General features: G+C 40.5%; 1 protein-coding gene across 1 annotated transcript in view; it reads right to left on the reverse strand.

Annotated features, from left to right (window-relative positions):
* The window catches only part of GATB (glutamyl-tRNA amidotransferase subunit B), a 42,557-nt gene extending 25,127 nt beyond the window's left edge, over positions 1-17,430 (reverse strand). Inside the window, exons 1-3 of the mRNA XM_040065386.1 lie at positions 17,258-17,430; positions 15,156-15,306; positions 1,392-1,505 (exon numbers count right to left, since the gene is read on the reverse strand). Coding sequence (XP_039921320.1) covers positions 1,392-1,505; positions 15,156-15,306; positions 17,258-17,430 — 438 coding nt within the window. The remainder of the gene's footprint in view (positions 1-1,391; positions 1,506-15,155; positions 15,307-17,257) is intronic.
* Between the last annotated feature and the right edge of the window lie 1,528 nt (positions 17,431-18,958).

Here is an 18,958-nt window from a genome sequence, read left to right on the forward strand (position 1 = left end):
GAATTTTGAAAGTCATATTTATTTCCTGCTATTTCACCTTTTTCCCCTTCATGTCTTGAAATGGGCTTTAAGATAGTTCTACACATATAGAAAAAGCTATTGGCAATTCAAACTGCTATGTTTGCTTTTCACATTCTCAGCAGGTCACTGCACAGCTCCCAGTAAGAGGGCCTCTTAGTGGCTTACAAATATTTGCAAAGTTATCCCCAGAAACCAAACCAAAATTATAGCAACTTCACGGAAGAGCCACAAGTTACCCACCTAGAAGAAAATTAAACAGAAATATTTTCTAAGATCCTGGTCTCCAGTGGATAACTATAACATAATTTTCTTTCTAAGATGGGAAGCAATTGTATTTGAAAATGTTTTGTATAACTTCAAAATATTTTCAATGCTGGAACAAGAGTGAAAAAGAAGGTAATCTGGTGATTAATACAGCACCTCTACAGATTCATCTGGGATCTGAGAGGTCTCCCACTCTGCTTCTCTGGATGTCTGAGAGTCCTCACCTAAAGAGAGGATAAGCTAACATGCCTCATCTTTCCCAAATAAAATAAACGCACATATTTTTATTTTAATGTCATCAGATCTTCACCCCAAAACCACAGAAACTAAAAACAGCTTCCTCCCTTTGACAGATTAGTGTTAAACTGAACATTCGGTACAAATAAGTTCATGCAAAAATAAGTTAAAAATTAGAAAGGTTTAACATCATTAGAGAGAAAAAAAGGCTCAAACACTGCTGCATCCTGTTGCAAGGACAGAAGTCAGGTTCTTAAATTATTTCAATATTTCTACTTCCATATCAAATGCAGCAAAATACATCTTACTTCCAGTGGCACCTTCTACACAATATGAAATCTACCAACAAACCACACTGCAAAGACTATTTCTCAGCTGTTTTGGTTTTTTCATTCATTGGAACCATGACTGGGAAAGTTTTGAAAGGAAATTGAATATTTTTAGGTCCCTAAGCACACACAAAAAAGACACTACTGTGTTTATTCCACTGGAGCCTATGTTAGTTATACACTCACTTTAAATGAAGGACTTTTATCAGATTGCTTTTACCCTAACAGACAATTAGTACAAAACACCAGGAATGGACAACTTAAGGGACAGAGCAGCTCCAGCTCCCAATCCAATGACATTAGGCTACTGGAGTTGTGCAGCTAAGCAAGGAGTCGGCAATCAGAGCAATGATATTCAATCACTGAGCACCAGGGCACAGCTGCCTATTCCATCAGGGCACAGAGCAGCATCCTGTCGGGGTGAGCAGAGCACTGACTGAAAACAGAAAAAGCATCTCTGCGCTCCTCCCCTACTGCCATCCAGCCTCCAGACTTGTCCTTCCTCCGGCCCAGAAGGGACCAGCCATGCTGCATACTTACAGGCAGATCTGCATAGAAGTAGTGTTTTCTGTCAAACAAGGACTTCTTGTTTATGCTGCAGTTGAGAGCCAGGCCTGTCATCACTGCTGCTTCTACACATCTCCTGTTGAGAACCTAAGGAAACATGACACATGGTTTTGCTCAGATACTCAGTATGTTACAAACGTGTCTCCCACGCACTGCCTTATAAGGAGCATATATTCAATTTCACTTGCCTTCAGTCACCATTAGATCTCTTTCTTTGTGTGGGTAGTTCTTATTCATCATTAAAGTTGTGGTAGCTATAAATCTGCAAAGCTTTAAGATGAAAAAACAACCTATTCAGTCATTTTGTCATACCACATATGGAGGTGTGCACTGTTCTGGCTTGCTACTTTTGCAAACATGCAGTGCTTTTGAATCTTTGAGGGTACAGCAGACGAATCACAGCACATGATAACTGACTTGTAACCAGCTGTCAGCTCATACTGGGAATTTGAAACACGGGGGATTTGCATTAGGGACTGCAGTGCTGTTACAGTAGAACACTTCAGAACACCTGTAACCCCAGAACCACAGTGAACTGATGAGGATCTACACATACCATAGATTTTAATGCTTTGCTTAACCAGGATGAAATGATGCACACTTACATCTTCACTAAAACAGAACCCAAAAGACAGCCACTGATCCCATGGCTACAAGTATACATGTTTCCAGCACCCAAGAAACCCATGTGATTAAGGTTTTTGCAGAATGCCGTAGGGTCTGAAGATCCAGCAAGGTCTTCACAAAGAAATAAAAGAGGTAAATGCAGTTTTTCACCACGAACTAACTCATCATTCTCAGCACTACACCCTTCCATCTCCTCAGAAGGGTCAGGATCCAGAGGACAAAGCAAATTTCACTCCAAAAACTATTGGCAAATGATGTTTTTTTTCAGATGTGCTCTCATTAATTTAACAGTTCGTTTAACTAGCATCAAATGGATGAAACTGAACGAATTTGTCTTAGTACAATTCTGACATGCTCACACTTACAGCATTTTGAAACAGGAACAGAACTTTATCCATCTTGTTCTGCACTGTACAGCTGCCAAGAAGTCTATTTCCAGCAGGACCATTAAAGGAGCACATTATGTAAAAGAATGTACATGACTTCATCTGCATTGACCAGAACATAAAAGGCTTAAAAAATGTTTTCTTCTGTGTTTCTGACAGTATTTACTTTTTATATTCTCCAGCCTGATTTCTGAAAACATATTAAGCAGCTGTACATTTCTCATCATCCCACATCTTTAGCCAGAAAACTAATCGCTTTATTTTACTCATTTAGTTTTTAAAAATCAAATAGTAAGAGAGGATATGGGCAACTCTTCACTTAACAAAAACTTCAAAATTGCTTTTACAGAAAAGAAATTAAATATTTAAGATATTTAACAGGGAACTTTCAGATCTTTAGTGTAGCTATATATGGCTAACTAGAACACATCATCTGTTCAGGCATATTTTACTTATTAAAAAATTTAAGAGATACATAAAGCAAATTCTAGGCAAGAAAAAAGGAAGGACAATCTCCCTTTGAAACAGCAATCCAGAGCGAAATACACAAAATTAGTCCTGACTTCAATCTAAAGAAAATTGGTAACTACAAAATATTAATTTATTTTAGTAGCATAACTGCAGTTCACTATATAGTAGATGCTCCTGTTTTCAATAATTAAATGCTTCCAGACAGTATACAGTACACTTTTTTTACTGTTTAAGGAATTCTGTAACAGTGGTAGTCAAACTGTTTGATGTTTAAAATATCTTTGTATTTCTAAATACACAGGCAGAAATTTCCTCTTACTAAAGCCTTATGGCACAATCCTGTCCAGCTTTACAAATTAGTGAGGACCTTACCAGTCAGTCCTTTAAAAACTGGTTACCAGAAACTCAGTAAGCCTCCATAAGGACTGGTCAACTCAAAACAGCACTGCTTCAAAGCAGGGAACCGTATCTTGCCACAATTCCTGACGGTGCAGGGGTTGTGACTGACTGCAAACAGCGAACAAGACAAACCCCAGCTCCCAAGCCACAACCAGTGAAAGCTTCATAGCACTTCATTGCTCTTCAATTTTTACTTCAAACAGGTTAGTGTGTGTCTTACTCATTGTCCTAAGGGATAGCACTGTTTTGAGGCGAAAGAAAGCATCTTCACATTTATGCTACTTAAACTAGAAGAAATTTTTTGCTGTACTGCTGATGAAACATTCTGTCGGCTCGGGGGAAAAACTGGCGTAAAAACATGAAGTATTGATTATTTTTTATGTAGTATTACTAAGCATTTAGATGACTGAGATGTGTATGTGTCCCCAGCGTGCGGGATCACAGTAGCCAAATCACTGTACATGCACCATTACTCACTCAACTTCCCGTGCTATTCCTTCACCGATCTCCGTGGTGAGAGAAGGCCTTGCAAAGCAGATCCTTCCTGCTACGGCATACTGAGATGGCTTCCGTGCCAGTCTGCTTCCTCTGCCCCGTGTGCCTTTAAAAAACACAACCCAGACCTAACCAGATGACCCTCTTCTCCAAAAATCAAAATTTACCCAATACTGCTTCATGTCTGAAGTGACTTTTACTACCCACTGCCATGACCGAGGCTGTAAGCACCCAGCAGAATTGTTTAAGCAAACCACTACCTCTCCTTCAAACAAGCCTTGCTTTTCAAACAATCTGCAGTGATAAACATCAATTCAGTATGTGAAACTTCCCATACTAATGACCTAGAGTAAGTCCTCCAGCTTGTTTATGCAGTAAGCTGTTATTAAGTTGACAGCTTTGACTAGCACCAAAGATTTAAATTACTGGCTTGAACTGACAAGCTGCCTGTCTGCTATGTTAGCAAAGTGCTGGCCTTGAAAGCAAGCTGTGTAGTTCCTGCAGTAGCTATGGACAAAACACAATAGTCAATGAAGACTTCTTCAATGTTTCTGCTCTTCTAAATCGGAAGCGTCCCTCCTAGCATTTGAAGCAAATCCTAGAGAGCTATCACAAAAGGAAATGTAAATTGTTTGTACTGGAAACTCATGAAAAACCTTAACAATGGCATCACAACAACAGCACCATTTCCCTTGTAGCTACGGTCTCCTGCTACAGCACCATGGTAACTGAGCACTAAAGGAATGAAAGAATAGTCCTACCAAGATCTCTCTTTTTCTGCTACTTGTCTATTCTTTACATCTAGACCGCAAGTGGAAAGACTCCTTTTAAAAATTTATCTTTATTCACAAGTTCAGTTTAGTCAAGACCTTAGTTTTAAATACAATATTCAACAGCTATTCAAAACTATACATAGTATCTTCAACAGCACGAATTCCCACCAAAATCAATTTTCTAACATATTTTTCTGTAACAACAGGTCTAGTCTTTATATTAATATATTAAATAAAGTTGGCACCTGTTTACGTAAAGATATATGTTTCTATATTTAGTAAATTAGCATGTTTGGATTTTAAAGAGGGTAGGTGTGCAGCTTCTTGTTTTGCTAATGAGTACTATATAGGATAATTGGGGGAAAAAAGAAGAAATATCTAAATAACTCTCTTGGAAAAAGTTTATTTTTGCTACCTTTTACAAAAAACCAATAATCTGTGCAATAAGATTTGCACCCGGGAAGCCTATCTTACAGAAGAAAATATTCCTTGTACTAAAAACAGTAAAATGAAAATAATTCCCCATAAATTTGTGACATTTTTGATTCTAGGTCGCACATTTTAATAAAGTAGTTTTAATAATCACTGGTTATCTTAAGACCTTCAATCCTACTTACAATCGTGAAAAAATCAGCATTAATCAGATTATCTACAGGACTGTTTATCCAAGAAACATTTAATTTTAGCTCCTTTTCATTCAAAATAACATCTGAAAGAAGGAAGTAGTACAATGTACTCAGCCAGCTCTCTGTAGACCAGACACTAATCTTTAGAAACCTCAACAGATATATCTAATCACATTTTCAAGTACTCCTATTTCATCTCGCTCTGATTTTTTATTTGCCTCTACTAATGGATATACTCAGTCTTACTATTCTAGCTGTGTTAAAAGTACCGAATTGCTGCGATATATGGTTCTTTGAAGTGCAATCATAAGTTAAACTTCAAAATAGAATACCCTTCTACGTACTTAGTCTCAGTGTAATCGTGGCTGTTCAGTCTGACACTGTAGATGACTGCTTACTGCTCTGCAGCATTCTGCCTTGGCATCCTCCCACACACAGAGCAGGGACCAACTGGAGCTCTGCATGTACAGAATGTGCATGCAATAAATCAAGAGCAGACCGTTTCCCAAATTTACTTCAACAGGTTACAATCAGACTTCATCCCCCAAAGCATGTAATAAAAATTTAAAAATCAAGACAACTTAAGCCCTGTCATTTGTTGGGTGTTCAAAGAGCCCACATTCCAAAACCTGAGGAATCAAATTTCAGAGAAAAATTTTAAAAGCTTCAGTTTAGTGTCCTCTGCTTTTAGTCCAGCATGCTACTTCACAGCATGTCTGCTGCCCCAGTATGAGCATCATGTTCTTTTCCCTAAGGAAAGAGGCAAGACAGAAGGGGAAGGAGCGCCAGACATTTTAAATTGAGATCTTAGCTTTAGCAAAGGAGATTCCAGCTTAAGAGAACAAAATGGCAACTCAGAAGCTGAAACAACAAAGGTGATGAGAGGCATTAAACATACCTAATGCACTTTGTAACTTTACTTTTTCATAGTCTGGTACCAAAGCTATACACTGCTCTACAAAATATTATTGCTAACCCTGTCTAGTGGCAAAGTTGGCTTGTGGTGATGCAGCACACAATCATTCCAGTCGTATCTAAAAACCAGGCAGTTCTGCCATCAAGAAGCACCCAGCTCCCAACCACGCTACTTTAGGTGTACTCAGCAGAGTAAGAGGGCACACTTCCTCAAAGAGGGCACACTTCCCGAAGAGCTAGGCTGAGAGCTTGTATCACAAGGCTTTGGATGGAGGAAGCATCTTCCAGTGTCAGTGACAACCAGAAAAATGCAGCAGCAGTAGGGAGAAATGCTGACCCCTGGGAATGAGAAAAACGGAAGGTAATGCCAGATACAAAGATATTTCAAAAATGACAGACTTGGAGGTTTCTAAGCCCAACAGGAGTTGCTAGAAGAAACAGAAGGAAAAACCCATTCAGACCACTGTGTGGGCAAAGTGCTCAATGGTCTCAGTAGAATAAATTTGTTTTCTGGGAAGCAACCAATCAAGATTATATCTCTGATACCATCAGCAGCATCTAAAAACAAATAAAATTCTACCCTGCAGAACCAGTTCCAAGGAGAACCCACAAAGACAAGACAATGCAATGGTGATACAGTGGTTCCTGAAATTCATAATCAAATGCTGCGCTTACGTAGTGCTCCCATAAAGAAGTCCAGGACCTCTCTAACAACCATGAACTCCTTGTTGACATCAGTCTTCTGCATCTGCCACGTGGTGTTTTTTGACCTGTCCTAAGAATGCTCCCTTTCTAATGCCAGCTGGAATTTAAATCACTGCTAATGCTATCTGATCCAGGGCATGTCTCATGCAGGAAGATCCAGTGATAATATTTCACTGCTGCTGGAGGTAGGGCACTAAGTAATGGCTAAAACTTGAGTTACAGACTAAGACCAAATCCACAGGCAACAAGATGTTTAATGAGAACCATCTGAGATCTTTCTTCCTACTCGGAGTTCCAGAAAATAAAAGACTTTTGAATGTGAATATCATCTGCCTTCTTCAACATAACATAGATAGTTTAATTTCTTAAAGGAAGACACTCGAAGCATTTAGGACAAAACGGTCTGTAAACCAACTCCTACCCTGTTTCTCCTTGCAAATGGTCCTTTGCTCATAGGCTTGCTGAGAGCCAGCTCTGTGGTTTTCTGAGTTGTAAATTCTGATCTTTGATACCATTTACCATCATTTTCTATTATTTCTAAGTCTTGGCTATCTGCCCTCTGCTCCTTCTTGCAATTTTTGTGTCTCTGAGAGCCCACACTGAATCACACTAAACCCTCAGCCCTTTGCTCCGACTCCCTCATTCCTTTTTTCTCTGACAGCTATCTCCCAAAACATGTTTATTTCTTCTCAGCCATCGTTCCCTGCAGGCTGACCCAGATCTCTTAAGAGAGCACAATCTACAAATTAGGAGTAAAGCAGAAGTGGTCTTTTACAATAGATAAAAGATTATACTAATTTGGGAAAGCAATAGGCAACATAATGCAACAAGTCTTGCAAAGAGCTATTAAGAAATTATTTGAGGGAAACTGCAAGAGAGCAAAAGTAAATTAACAAAGTTGCTCTGCAAGAGCAGAACCAACAGAGACTAATTTCCGTTAAATAACATCCCTAGTTTGCTTTACCTAAGCAGTGACCCCAAAACTCTCTCTCCCGTGACTCCCCCATCTTCTCCTCATTTCATCAAACATCCCAAAATGAGTATAAAGCATTACAACTATCTGAAGAGCAGCAGCCCAAAAAAAGCTGAGAATAGTGGGGAGACTAAATCGATAATTTCTTCTTCATATGCTTGCTAAAATATACATAACAACCCTCTACAAGCCTAAAATTTTTTGGAGGAAAAATTGGGCTGAACTTGGCAGTAAAACTGCAAAACAAGCATTTCTGTATAGAAAACAATAGTTCTTGTGGCAAAATCTGCATATGTAACTAATAAACATCACTTGCAGAAGTTTATGTAATCCTTTCAAAATCAAACAGAGTCATATTTAAGGTGGCAAGGTGTCTGATAATCAGAGAACACAAAGAAATTAATTTTACCCCAGGAACCAATTACAGCCTAATTGTGCCAAGATAAGTTTCAAACAAAGCACAAAAACCTGACAGTTATGCAACATTACTCACCAGACAGCTAACCATGAAGAGATAACACAGACAAGTCTACAATTATCTGTCATTACTGTTGGACAATGCTTCCCTAAACACTTTTTAATGAAAAACTCGTCAAAGAAACAATTGCTAAGAAGAATGAAGTAGGAAGAGGGCCATTTGCAAAGTTAAAATGGTAAGAAATTGGTAGAACCATGAAACTTTTGTTTAAGAGAGCACTACTTACATACACATATATACAACATACCCCCTTGGATTTCCTCAAATGAAGTCACCTGGAACCAGACTGTCTACATACTGTGAGAAAACAAAATCAAATCAAAACCTTAAGGATGACAGAACACCTATAGTGACTGGTAACAGAGGCAGTGGAAATTTGCAACAATAAATCCACTCTCAGGTCCAAGTTCAAGAAATTCCCAGCCCACTGAGAAAAGCTACTGCAAAAAGCTAATGTGCATTTCAGCAGCAATTTCAAATTTATTCAGAAAGGGGGGACACCGCTATGTCATGCAGTGGTTGTGGTGTCCAAAAGTGTCAAAGAAGGCAAAATAACTGCAGTAATAGGACTGTGTGAAAAAAAAGAAACAAGATAATGCCAACTCCCGCCCCCTCACAAACAAGTAGAAAAATACTTGTGTAAAACAAAAGGTAAAGTGATTAAAAATAAACAACACAAAATGAAGTAAGAGAAAATACACAGGCAACATCATTGATGTATTGAAGGATCTACTGAAATAGTTGGTAACAAGATGTTGTATCAACTTAACGCCATTCAAACTGGCAAGTTTGCATCAGCCACAGGGACCTGTCAAGGATGAACAGTAAAGCCAACAAGAACAGAGAGCTCAACACTTACTGAGTGCTAAGGAGACAGCCCAACCTGAATTGTCAGCCTAGACAAAAAGATAAAAACACCCAGAATGATGGTCAGAAATACTCACAAGAATATGAGACATAGCAAAAAGTGAAAGAAAATGTTAGAAGAGACTCCTTCAAAGCTTGAGAGGAGCAACAAATGTCACAAAATACCTTAATAGACAAGAGCAGACATGTCTCCAGAAAAATGGCCTAAGTATGATATAAAGTTGAGATAAGCAACTGCAGTAATAGAGGAAATCTATTTCTCAGATGCCACTGAAAGAGTTTGGCTCCAGAGGTAACCCTGGGTCTGTGACAGATCCTGTGGAATACAGAGAAATAGAATGAGAAACAACCTGCACCATAACCCAGTACTGAAAGTCACCTGAAGCCAGCATTTTATAATCTTTCAGAGGACTTTTCTGACCAGCAGTTTGAAATTATGTAGGCAGGCCTTAATTCACCATGAGCTTGGACATTTAAGGGTCTATGAACCACAAAGGCATAATCAGGGAGCAATGGTTTAAAAGCCTAATTCACTCTTCTAGTCTTTTTCTAAATTATTTGGTACTTTCTTTATAGAAGCTTTCTAGACTGCAAGCCCAGCAAGCTGGGACCGTATGAACAAGAAAAGACTCTCAAGCACTGACCATTCAATGCATGTTGCAAACCCAAATATTATCATGAAAGGCATGCTGTTACAGAAAGGCACCATCAAATTTTACTTAAAAAAAAAAAAAAGTCCTCTTTTTTACTCCTAAGTACAATTACTACAGTTTTAGTGAAATAAGTAATGAGGAGTTTAAATGAACCACAGGTAAATGGCTTAAAACAATCATGAACTCACTTTTTTCATCAGGCATTGCCACTAATTTATTTTCAGAGGAGGGCTTACGGATACAAAAACCCAGCCATCATATGGTTTCAAAGAAAAGAAGAAAATTTATGTAATGGAAGCTAAAAGAACATCCATACAATGATCAGATGATTGTTCAGTTCCCCGTGAAAAGTGCAGGCAATTAAAACTGCAGTTATCAAAAGTCAAGCTAAGACTTTTTTTCAAAACAAAGTAGTACAAGAAGGGAGTAAATTCACATGCATGCCAGCAGGAATGTCAAAACAAAACTGAAACCAGAAGCTGGTAAAGCAGCTGTTGCAATCACCAGATTTAACAGGCACAGGATATATATATATTAAAAAAAAAAAATCTAGTTTTAAGCTGTAAAGTATAAATTCTGGTCTCAAATGCTGTTCCAGTATGAATAGCTGACAGACAGATCCACCAGAATCTCACACAAGCCCCTCAGAGCCTTTGAAAGCAAATGCATCAGATAAATCCCGTATATTCTGATAAACTGTAGATGTTATTTAAGGCTGGTAATCCATCACCCAAAAACACCTGGAAAAACACTGGGTACCTGCCACTGCCAGGAACTGATGGAAACACCCTCTATGGTCCCAAACTGGGTATTAGGCCTGTCACATGCCTGGGCAGCCCCCTGGGCAGCCTAGCACTGCAAGGCACCAGCCTGATCCAGGTGCTCTCGGTGACCGCGCAGTGCCACGCTGGCATCTGCCAGCTTCGGACAAGCCCTAGCTTGGAGCTGAAGGTGCCAGAGGTGCAAGAAATAAGATAGCTGCTCTAGCACTGCTCTCTTCCATGAAAAAGAGTGATCTGGTTTCCCCAAGTGTTTCTGAAAAGTCTGTTGCAAAAATAAGATAAAACGGATACTGTTCACACTAAGAGGAGAATGAAATTCAAATGCATGAGAAGGTATAAAAAAAAATTTGAAATATTTAAGGCTGTAGGGCTAATATTCATTCTAATCTTATTAATTTAAACTTTGGTTATGTAAATCCTAGATATTTTCTTTATATACTTGCCTACAAAGGATTGCCTACAATGATACTTCAGTCATGCAGGAGACAAACGTAAAATGTGCGACAAAGACTAAGCACTGACAAAAGGGTTTCAGCCTTTAGCTGCTAGATCTACTATCTTATTTCTGTGGCTGAGCTATATTTAACTTTTAGTCAGCCACCTCCATCATGAAAATAGATAATCATGGATTCTTTTTCTGTGAGCCCAGTTTTAGCTCTAAAAACCTTTCTAAAGCCTCTCAGAATTTTCAAAGGCTAAATCAGATAGGGAGGGCAACCACCTTTTATGGAATCTCTGAAGAATTTTAGACTGCAGTCCAGTCTGCAGTCCAATGCACTATTTGCTACCATGTACAGAATAGGTTTTCTGAAGATACCAAGCCAAGATCATTGCCAAGTCAATTCAAAAGGTAAAAACCCCAGGCTTTTACAAATTTCATTACATAAAATAAAATGTATGTAGACAGATATAGTCCCAAACTGTCAGTGGACAAGGAATTGGCTGGATGGTGGCACTAAAAGAGCTATGGCCATCTGTTCAATGTCCAAGTGGAGACCAGTGGCAAGTGGTGTTAAGTGGTCTCAGCTGGGACCAGAGCTGTTTAATATCTCTGTCAGTGACAGGGACAGTGGGATCAGGTGCACTCTCAGCCAGTTTGCTGATGGCAACAAGCGGTGTGGGGTGGTGTACATGCTGAAGGGCAGGGATGGCATCCAAAGAGACCTGGACAGGCTTGAGAAGTGGGCCTGTGGAAACCTCATGAAGTTCAACAAGGTCAAGTATGAAGTGCTGCACCTGGATCAGGGCAATCCCAAGCACCAATATAGGCTGAGCAGAGAATGGACTGACAGCAGCCCAAGGAGAAGGACTTGGGGGTGTTGGCTGAGGAAATACTCAGCATGAGCCAGCAAAGCACACTTGTAGTCCAGAAGGCAAACCATGTTCTGGGCTACATCCAAAGCAACATGGGCAGCAGGTCAAGGGAGAGGATTCTGCCTCTCTACTCCACTCTTGAGAGTTCCCACCTGGAGTGCTGCATCCTGCTCCGGGACCGCAAACATTAAGAGGGACATGGACCTCCTGGAGAGGGTCTGAGGAGGGCCATGAAGATGACCACAGGGCTGGAACACCTGAGAGAGTTGGGGTTGTTCAGCATTGAGAAAACTCTGGAGAGACCTTACAGCACCTTCCAGTACCTAAAGAGGGCCTACAAGAGAGCCAGAGGGACATTTTACAAGGGCTTGTAATGATAGGACATGGTTTTAAACGGACACAGGGCAGGTTTAGATTAGATGTTACAAAGAAATTCTTTACTGTGAGGTGCTGAAGTACGGGCACAGGCTGCCCAGAGAAGCTGTGGCTGCCCCATCCCTGGAAACGCTGAAGGCCAGGCTGGACGGAGCTCTGAGCAGCCTGGTCTAGTGGAAGGAGTCCCTGCCCATGGCAGGGGGGCTGGAACCAGATGAGCTGTAAGGTCCCTGGCACTCAAAACATCCCAAGATTCTATGGTTCTATCATAATTTCTTCCCATCTCATGCCAAATAGGAGGGCACCTGCATAGCTCCTCTTGCCTTTAGCTGTCTCTCAGAGGCACTTTATGAGAACAACCCAGTGAAATGGCCATGCCACTTCCACTGTGATGACCCTCCCAAGGCCTTCCTGCAGCAGCAGCATAAAATAAGCTGTATTAACCTTACAGGAAGCAAATATAAGAAGGAAAGCAGGAGGAGGGCTAAACACATTCTTCTAGTTTCACCTCTCCTGTCTAGAGCACAGCAAAAGCTCACACCAACACTTACTGTGACCCAGAAATGCACAGCAACCTGAAAAGCTCCCTTCAGCACCATCATTTCTGGTCCCACAGTGCAGGAGCAAATACTAGGACAGCTCCTTATCACAACCATCTTGTTGTCACACAGTAAATTTAAATCCCTGTGACGCTAGAAACTGTCCCTGTAGTTCTCAGGCTAAAACAGCAGTCATTCTCTTCCAGAGAAAGCACAACTACTGTATAAAAATTCTGCAGCTATTTTTTTCATTTTTCAACAAAATGGAGTCAAAAGGAAAGGCCAAATATTTATCTTCTAAGCAGTCTTATTAGGCAATAACCTAACATTTATTAAAATGGTTTTGCTGGGTTTGGTTTTATTCTACAAATACTCTGAATTTTCAAAAATGACCTTCCATCTTTCAAATGGAATTTTCACCAAAATCCAATTCTGCTTCAGATACTATTGCCAAGTCCAAATTTACACATAGAAAACAAGCCCATCTGATTCCACAAGAAATGCTGGTCTCACAGCAGCAGCAGGCACAATGAGAAAATAGCTATGACTACTGATTGGATTTTGCATCACATTCTAACATGTAGGAGCATGTATTTTGTAATATCCCCTTTCAACTCTATTTTCACCAGTAGCACAGTAAGAAAATTCTTTCTTCTCTTTGTATAGATAAAAGCAGCTAGTAGAACCTAACACAGCATCACTACTTTAAAATTAACCAAACCATTCTGGATTTTTTCTTCTCAGGTGCAGTTATTTTCTCTACCAAAGCCGAGATGTACTGGGATCTTCATACCAAGCCTCATTTTAAAGCCTAATTACTAAAGAAAAAAGACACACACACATACACTGTACCCTTGCTGAACAGTAACATACAGAAAAATTAAACTCCTCATAAATACTCATTTTTGTTCACTCAAGAACAGCTTTTCTACTTGACTGAAGATAAGCATTAGACAATTTAAGAGAATTTCTGTGCATTAACAGGTTAAGTAGAAGGTCCAAATCCAGAATCTTGAACTCTTATAGATTTTCTGACTAACCTAGCCTTGCCCCCAAATGAAAGGAACTAATTTCCTGTCATTAAGTCTAGCCAGACTCTTCTAAAACTAAATTATTGCATAAGATTCCCATTATCTCCACAAAGTTCCCAGAATTTCCATATAGTTAGATCTAAAACTCAGCTCTGAATTGCCACTGCAACCAGAGTGAAGTCCCAATTTTATCAGAATCTAGACTTTGCTTCCTTGGTTTTCAATACCTTTGCAAATACAGAAATAAAAATAAAATAACATAATTTTTCTTTCTAAGGATCATGACATATTATGATGTATTATCAAGAAAAATACTAGAAATCCAGCCACAAATTAGTTCTCAATTTTAGATTATCTGAGGCTGTTTTATAATGATTAAAAGCTTCAATTAGATTTAAAAATACATTTCTGTAACTGAAATTCAAATCTGCACTTAAATGAATATAGTCAGTGAAATGTTTCTGCCTTAAATAAACGTTTCTGCTTAAATAATTAGACCCCATTATAGTCTCTGCAGAGTTGTTGCATGTGGCAATGCTAAGTCTATTAAATATTTATTTTCATTGTATTCTAAGAGCCTATGTTATAATTTTTTAACTTTTATTTTTATATTAAACTTGTTAGATACTCAGAAAATTCTACAGCAGTACTGTCATAGCCATCACGGTTATAATTAAGCTGTGAATTCAAACACTTATTAAGTTTTCACCAATAAACCTTATTGCTAAGTGCTAGCTAGTTATTCTGACCTACTAATCCCCAATGTCTCACACAGAATATTTTTTTTTTTAGTAATTGCTTTGCTCTGGAAATAGGAATGGTTGACACTTTCTTAAATTGGAGACTTTCTACTCAGGAATCAAAGTAAATCCCCAGTGAGACATTCCAAATGGCAAATGACAGCTACATAAACAAACATATGGCAAAACAACATCAAATAGCCACTCAGAAATCTAAGATGTTCTTCTCTCTCTGGGTTTTAGGCATCTCTCATATTTAAGGAATTTCCTGTGTGGCATTCTAACCAAACACACCCACTATAGCCTCAAAGAAATACCACAATCCATTCACTATGTTGAAGAGACACTCCTGATTTTTCTCCTTTGCAGGGGATATAAAGTATCTGAGGCAATAACTAGGGAGTGAGGAAATTGAAAAGAAACAATCCTAGGCATCTTATGTTATGAAACAAACAGAAACTAGAAAAGGAAGGAAAAATAGCCATACATATGACTTTAGTCAAATCCTGGGAAGAATAAAATATTAGAAACATACACAAAGTTGTCTGACATTAATCCTGACATAAATGAAATTGCAGCTTAACTTACTGGTAAAGTTCCTGGTAAAGAGGCATCAAAGAAAGATACCAAAGAGTTGGGAGGTGCTGCAAACTGGACTTGGGAACCAGAGAAGAGCTTTGAGTTGGAACTGATCTGTGCATGAATTTCCAGACCCACAACTGGTATCCATGGAGCAAGGCTGAAAAGGAAAGAGAAGAAGGGAGAAACAATTTAAATATAGATGATGTTAAAAACCATGAAAATCTAGAAACAGAAGAATTTGGAATGCTTAATTTATTTAAAAAATTATATTGTAATTGTAAAAGAATTGTAAACAATGTTGCAAAAACATCTACACTGTAATGGGAAAAGCTGTACTGTGATACTGGAGAACACAGGCTATGGGGGCTATATGGCAGTGTTCATTATATGCAAAAAAGAATGTCATAAAAAATGTAATGGTTTAAAACTTTTAACTTTTCCTTACACGAGAAATCTCAGAGAAATTAATGAGGCACACTTGCATGCTGGATGAACCCTAATTTGGTGCCTCGTGAAAATCCCCAAATCATCATAAATATGAATTACTTCTCAGGTAGTTTGATAAATCTCCAACAGACAGGTGGCAGAATAAATTATGTATTCTCTGTCAGACAGATACTTGCATGCTGGGAAAGGTGGCTCTCCAGAGCAGCGTTAGTAGAATATTAGCATAAACATTAGTAATCTGGTAATAGAGAAATCATCATTTCAACTAGAGAGCTACTGTTCTCTGAATGTATTCCACAGAAAAAAGCTTCTCCATATCATCTAAAAAGTAATTGCAATTCTCACATCCATAACCTTTATATGGACAAGAGAAAAAGGTCACCTTTACAGTATGAATTGCATGACAGTTTTTGTAAGTAATTATCTGGCCTTGTACAAATGAACTGGCACAAATAATATTTCACTGATTAAATATTTCCCATTTCTGTGGCAGAATACTTCAGCACTATGAGTTACCCAAATAGACAGAGATAAGCAAACTATGGAAAAACATCAAACAAATACATCAAGTGCAGCATTCCTTCCAAAGGTGAACATTCTACATTGCCAAGATTTTAGTTCTCCATCTGCCCTCCAACAGCCAAGGACATCCCCACAAACACCAAACTAGTGATACAGATGACACTTGTATTGATGCTTTAGGAAGAAGAATACTATCATGCAAGATTAAGGTTCAAATGTTTAAAGGTGCTAATACATTTTCTTTCACTGAAATATTATTGTTCTTCAGTATTTTCAACAGATCATACAAATGCTTCAAGGTTTGGGAAATAATGCGGGCTTCCTTTACATTTTGGAAGCAAATTTATTCCATCGTTTCCTGTATTTTTTCAGAAATGCCTTTCTGTCATATCGTGGCATTAAAATTTACACCAGGCTTTGCTTAACCAGCGTGTTGGCTTTCACTCAGAGAAAAACGTACATGCACTAGTCAGTCCTTCAATCCTACTAACAACACTCATGAGGCACCTGGAGCTTCCTGCCGTGTTTGTTCAAGGACTGTGTTTATCTGTGTCTCTAAAGAATCAGCAGCACACTTCTGTCGGTGTCTGCACAACTTTGTTGAAGTGATCAGCTGCGCAGAAACTCGTGGCACACCAGAGAACAGGAGAACTTGTTCAGGCCGTGACTTTCGGTTGCAGCAGAAATAAAATGCTCTGTTTCAGGCGCACTGTCCAAATCTCTCAATACTTCACTGGAAGAGAGAGCCTCTGGACTAGAATGACGCTGGAAAACACGCTCACGAAAGCTGTTGCAGCCCTCGCTGCTCGCTCCCGGCACACGTGAGCGCTCCCGCTTCCCGAGCTGCGGGCTCTTATCGCAGCCAAGCGTGGCAGAGGGTCACGGCCCCGCTGCCGCCGCAATTACCGTCTGCGCTTCGGGGAGGGCTGCGAGATAAACGCGTGCTGAGCAGGCGCTGCCAGCAAGCTGTGCGTGCCTTACACCGCTCAGGAGCCGGAATTTACAGCGGCCCCGCTCCGTCCCCGCCGCTGCCGCGCCCCGGCCCGGAGCCCCAGCCCCGGCTCCGCCCCGAGGGCGGGATGCCCCAGGGCAGAACCGGCTCCACCGGCCCCTCTCCCCGCGCCGTCCCGGCACCGTACCCGCTCTTCCCCGCCGGCACTGCCCCGCCTCTCGCGTTACAGGCGACAGCCCTCTGCCTACGGGGGAAAAGACCGGGCCCGGGCTCGGGTCCCGGCCACGCCGCGCCGCGCTGCCGCGCCCGGCGCCAGACGCCGCCGCACCCCCGCGCCGCCACGGCCACCACGGCCGCCATTGCCCCGCTAGCGGCTGCCGGGCGCCCGCGGCGGCCCCTGGGAAATGCAGTCCGGGATGGTTGTGCGGGCGGACTACAACTCCCATCAGGCCGCTCGCCGTGGCGCCGGCTCCGCCCTCAGGGCGAGCTTGGGTCCGCGAGCGGTGTCCTGCTCCCGGGAGTGCTCGAGAGGGAGGATAGGGATCGCTGCTTGGCCTGTGGTAAAACGCATTGGGTGCCTCAGGTCCTCCAAGTGGATTGTGTGTGATTTTCTTCTGGGCTCACGCTGACAAAAAAACAGCTGCTGTTTTATCGGCGGCCGTTTGCAAGCCTTGGGCATCAAATAATGCAGTACCACGCGGCTGAGATATTGGAGGTTCAGCCTCGGCAGGGCCTGGGGATGTTCTGTGGTAATAAAGGGTCTTTTCCAGGACATATACAAACATCTTTAATGTTTACGTAGCTCCATTGCACAGATAACGAAATTAATGACAGTCCGTCCCAAGCCACAGGCGTGTGGAGCTTAAATGGGAACGAACATGCGCCGCTGTTGGTGTCGTCTGTGCGGTGTGCCAGTGGCTGCCCACAGAAGCTGCTCAGTCACGCACACATCAGAGAGGCGGGTTTCTCCCAGCAGAGGACAGCGGTGCGCACAGGCACTTGAAAGTTTCTCGGAACCTTTATGGCCTCTTGCCTTCCCAAGATCCAGTATGAGATGCTGAACGGTTCTGAATGCAGAAGATAATTTACCCAAGTAAGAAAATGTCCTATAAACAATGTTTCATAGTACTGATTTTCTGATACGTTTATATTTTAAATAAATTACCTGGAAGTGCTGTATAAGAAGAAACAGTTGAGAGATCCCTTCAGCAGACACTGATCTGTAGATATCTGTACAGTACATCTTGTTTTAATTAGTTTGTCACATGTTTTCTTAGGAATAGTTTTCTTAGAATTAGTTTTCTTGGGATATATCCTTCCCTTGTAAAACAAAGAGTGACCAAGAAAAAATTCCTTTCCAATAGAGAAGAACTGACCACAGGTCGTCTTGTATATGTTGTGGAGATGGAAAGAACATTGGAGTGGCCTTTTTCCTTCTCTCCTACAGGAATCTTCTTCACATATGAGGTAAACTAATATAAAGCCTGTGCAGTAGTCTTTAAGCCAATGAAGTATTTTAGAACTTTTGACAATTCTGATTTGAGGAAAACCCCATTTTCATTTGGACTTAGCGGGGGCCTATGCACCAATGAAGTATTTTAGAACTTTTGACAATTCTGATTTGAGGAAAACCCCATTTTCATTTGGACTTAGCGGGGGCCTATGCAATGTCTTGTGATGAAAAACACTTTTCAGACTGAAGCTTTAGTACATGGTTTTTATTTCTGCAACAAATTTAATCTCTTTACAATTGTCCTCCATGAACTCTGGATTTAGTTATTATTTGATACTATGTAGGGATTGGCAGGTCATTTCAACCCAGCTGTCAGGATAGGTTCTAAATATAGCCCCAAAGTGTTTCTTCTGGTGTAAAAACGGTAAATTTCAG

Source organism: Hirundo rustica, chromosome 5 (assembly GCF_015227805.2).
Source record: "Hirundo rustica isolate bHirRus1 chromosome 5, bHirRus1.pri.v3, whole genome shotgun sequence".
Classification (NCBI taxonomy): Eukaryota; Metazoa; Chordata; class Aves; order Passeriformes; family Hirundinidae; genus Hirundo; species Hirundo rustica.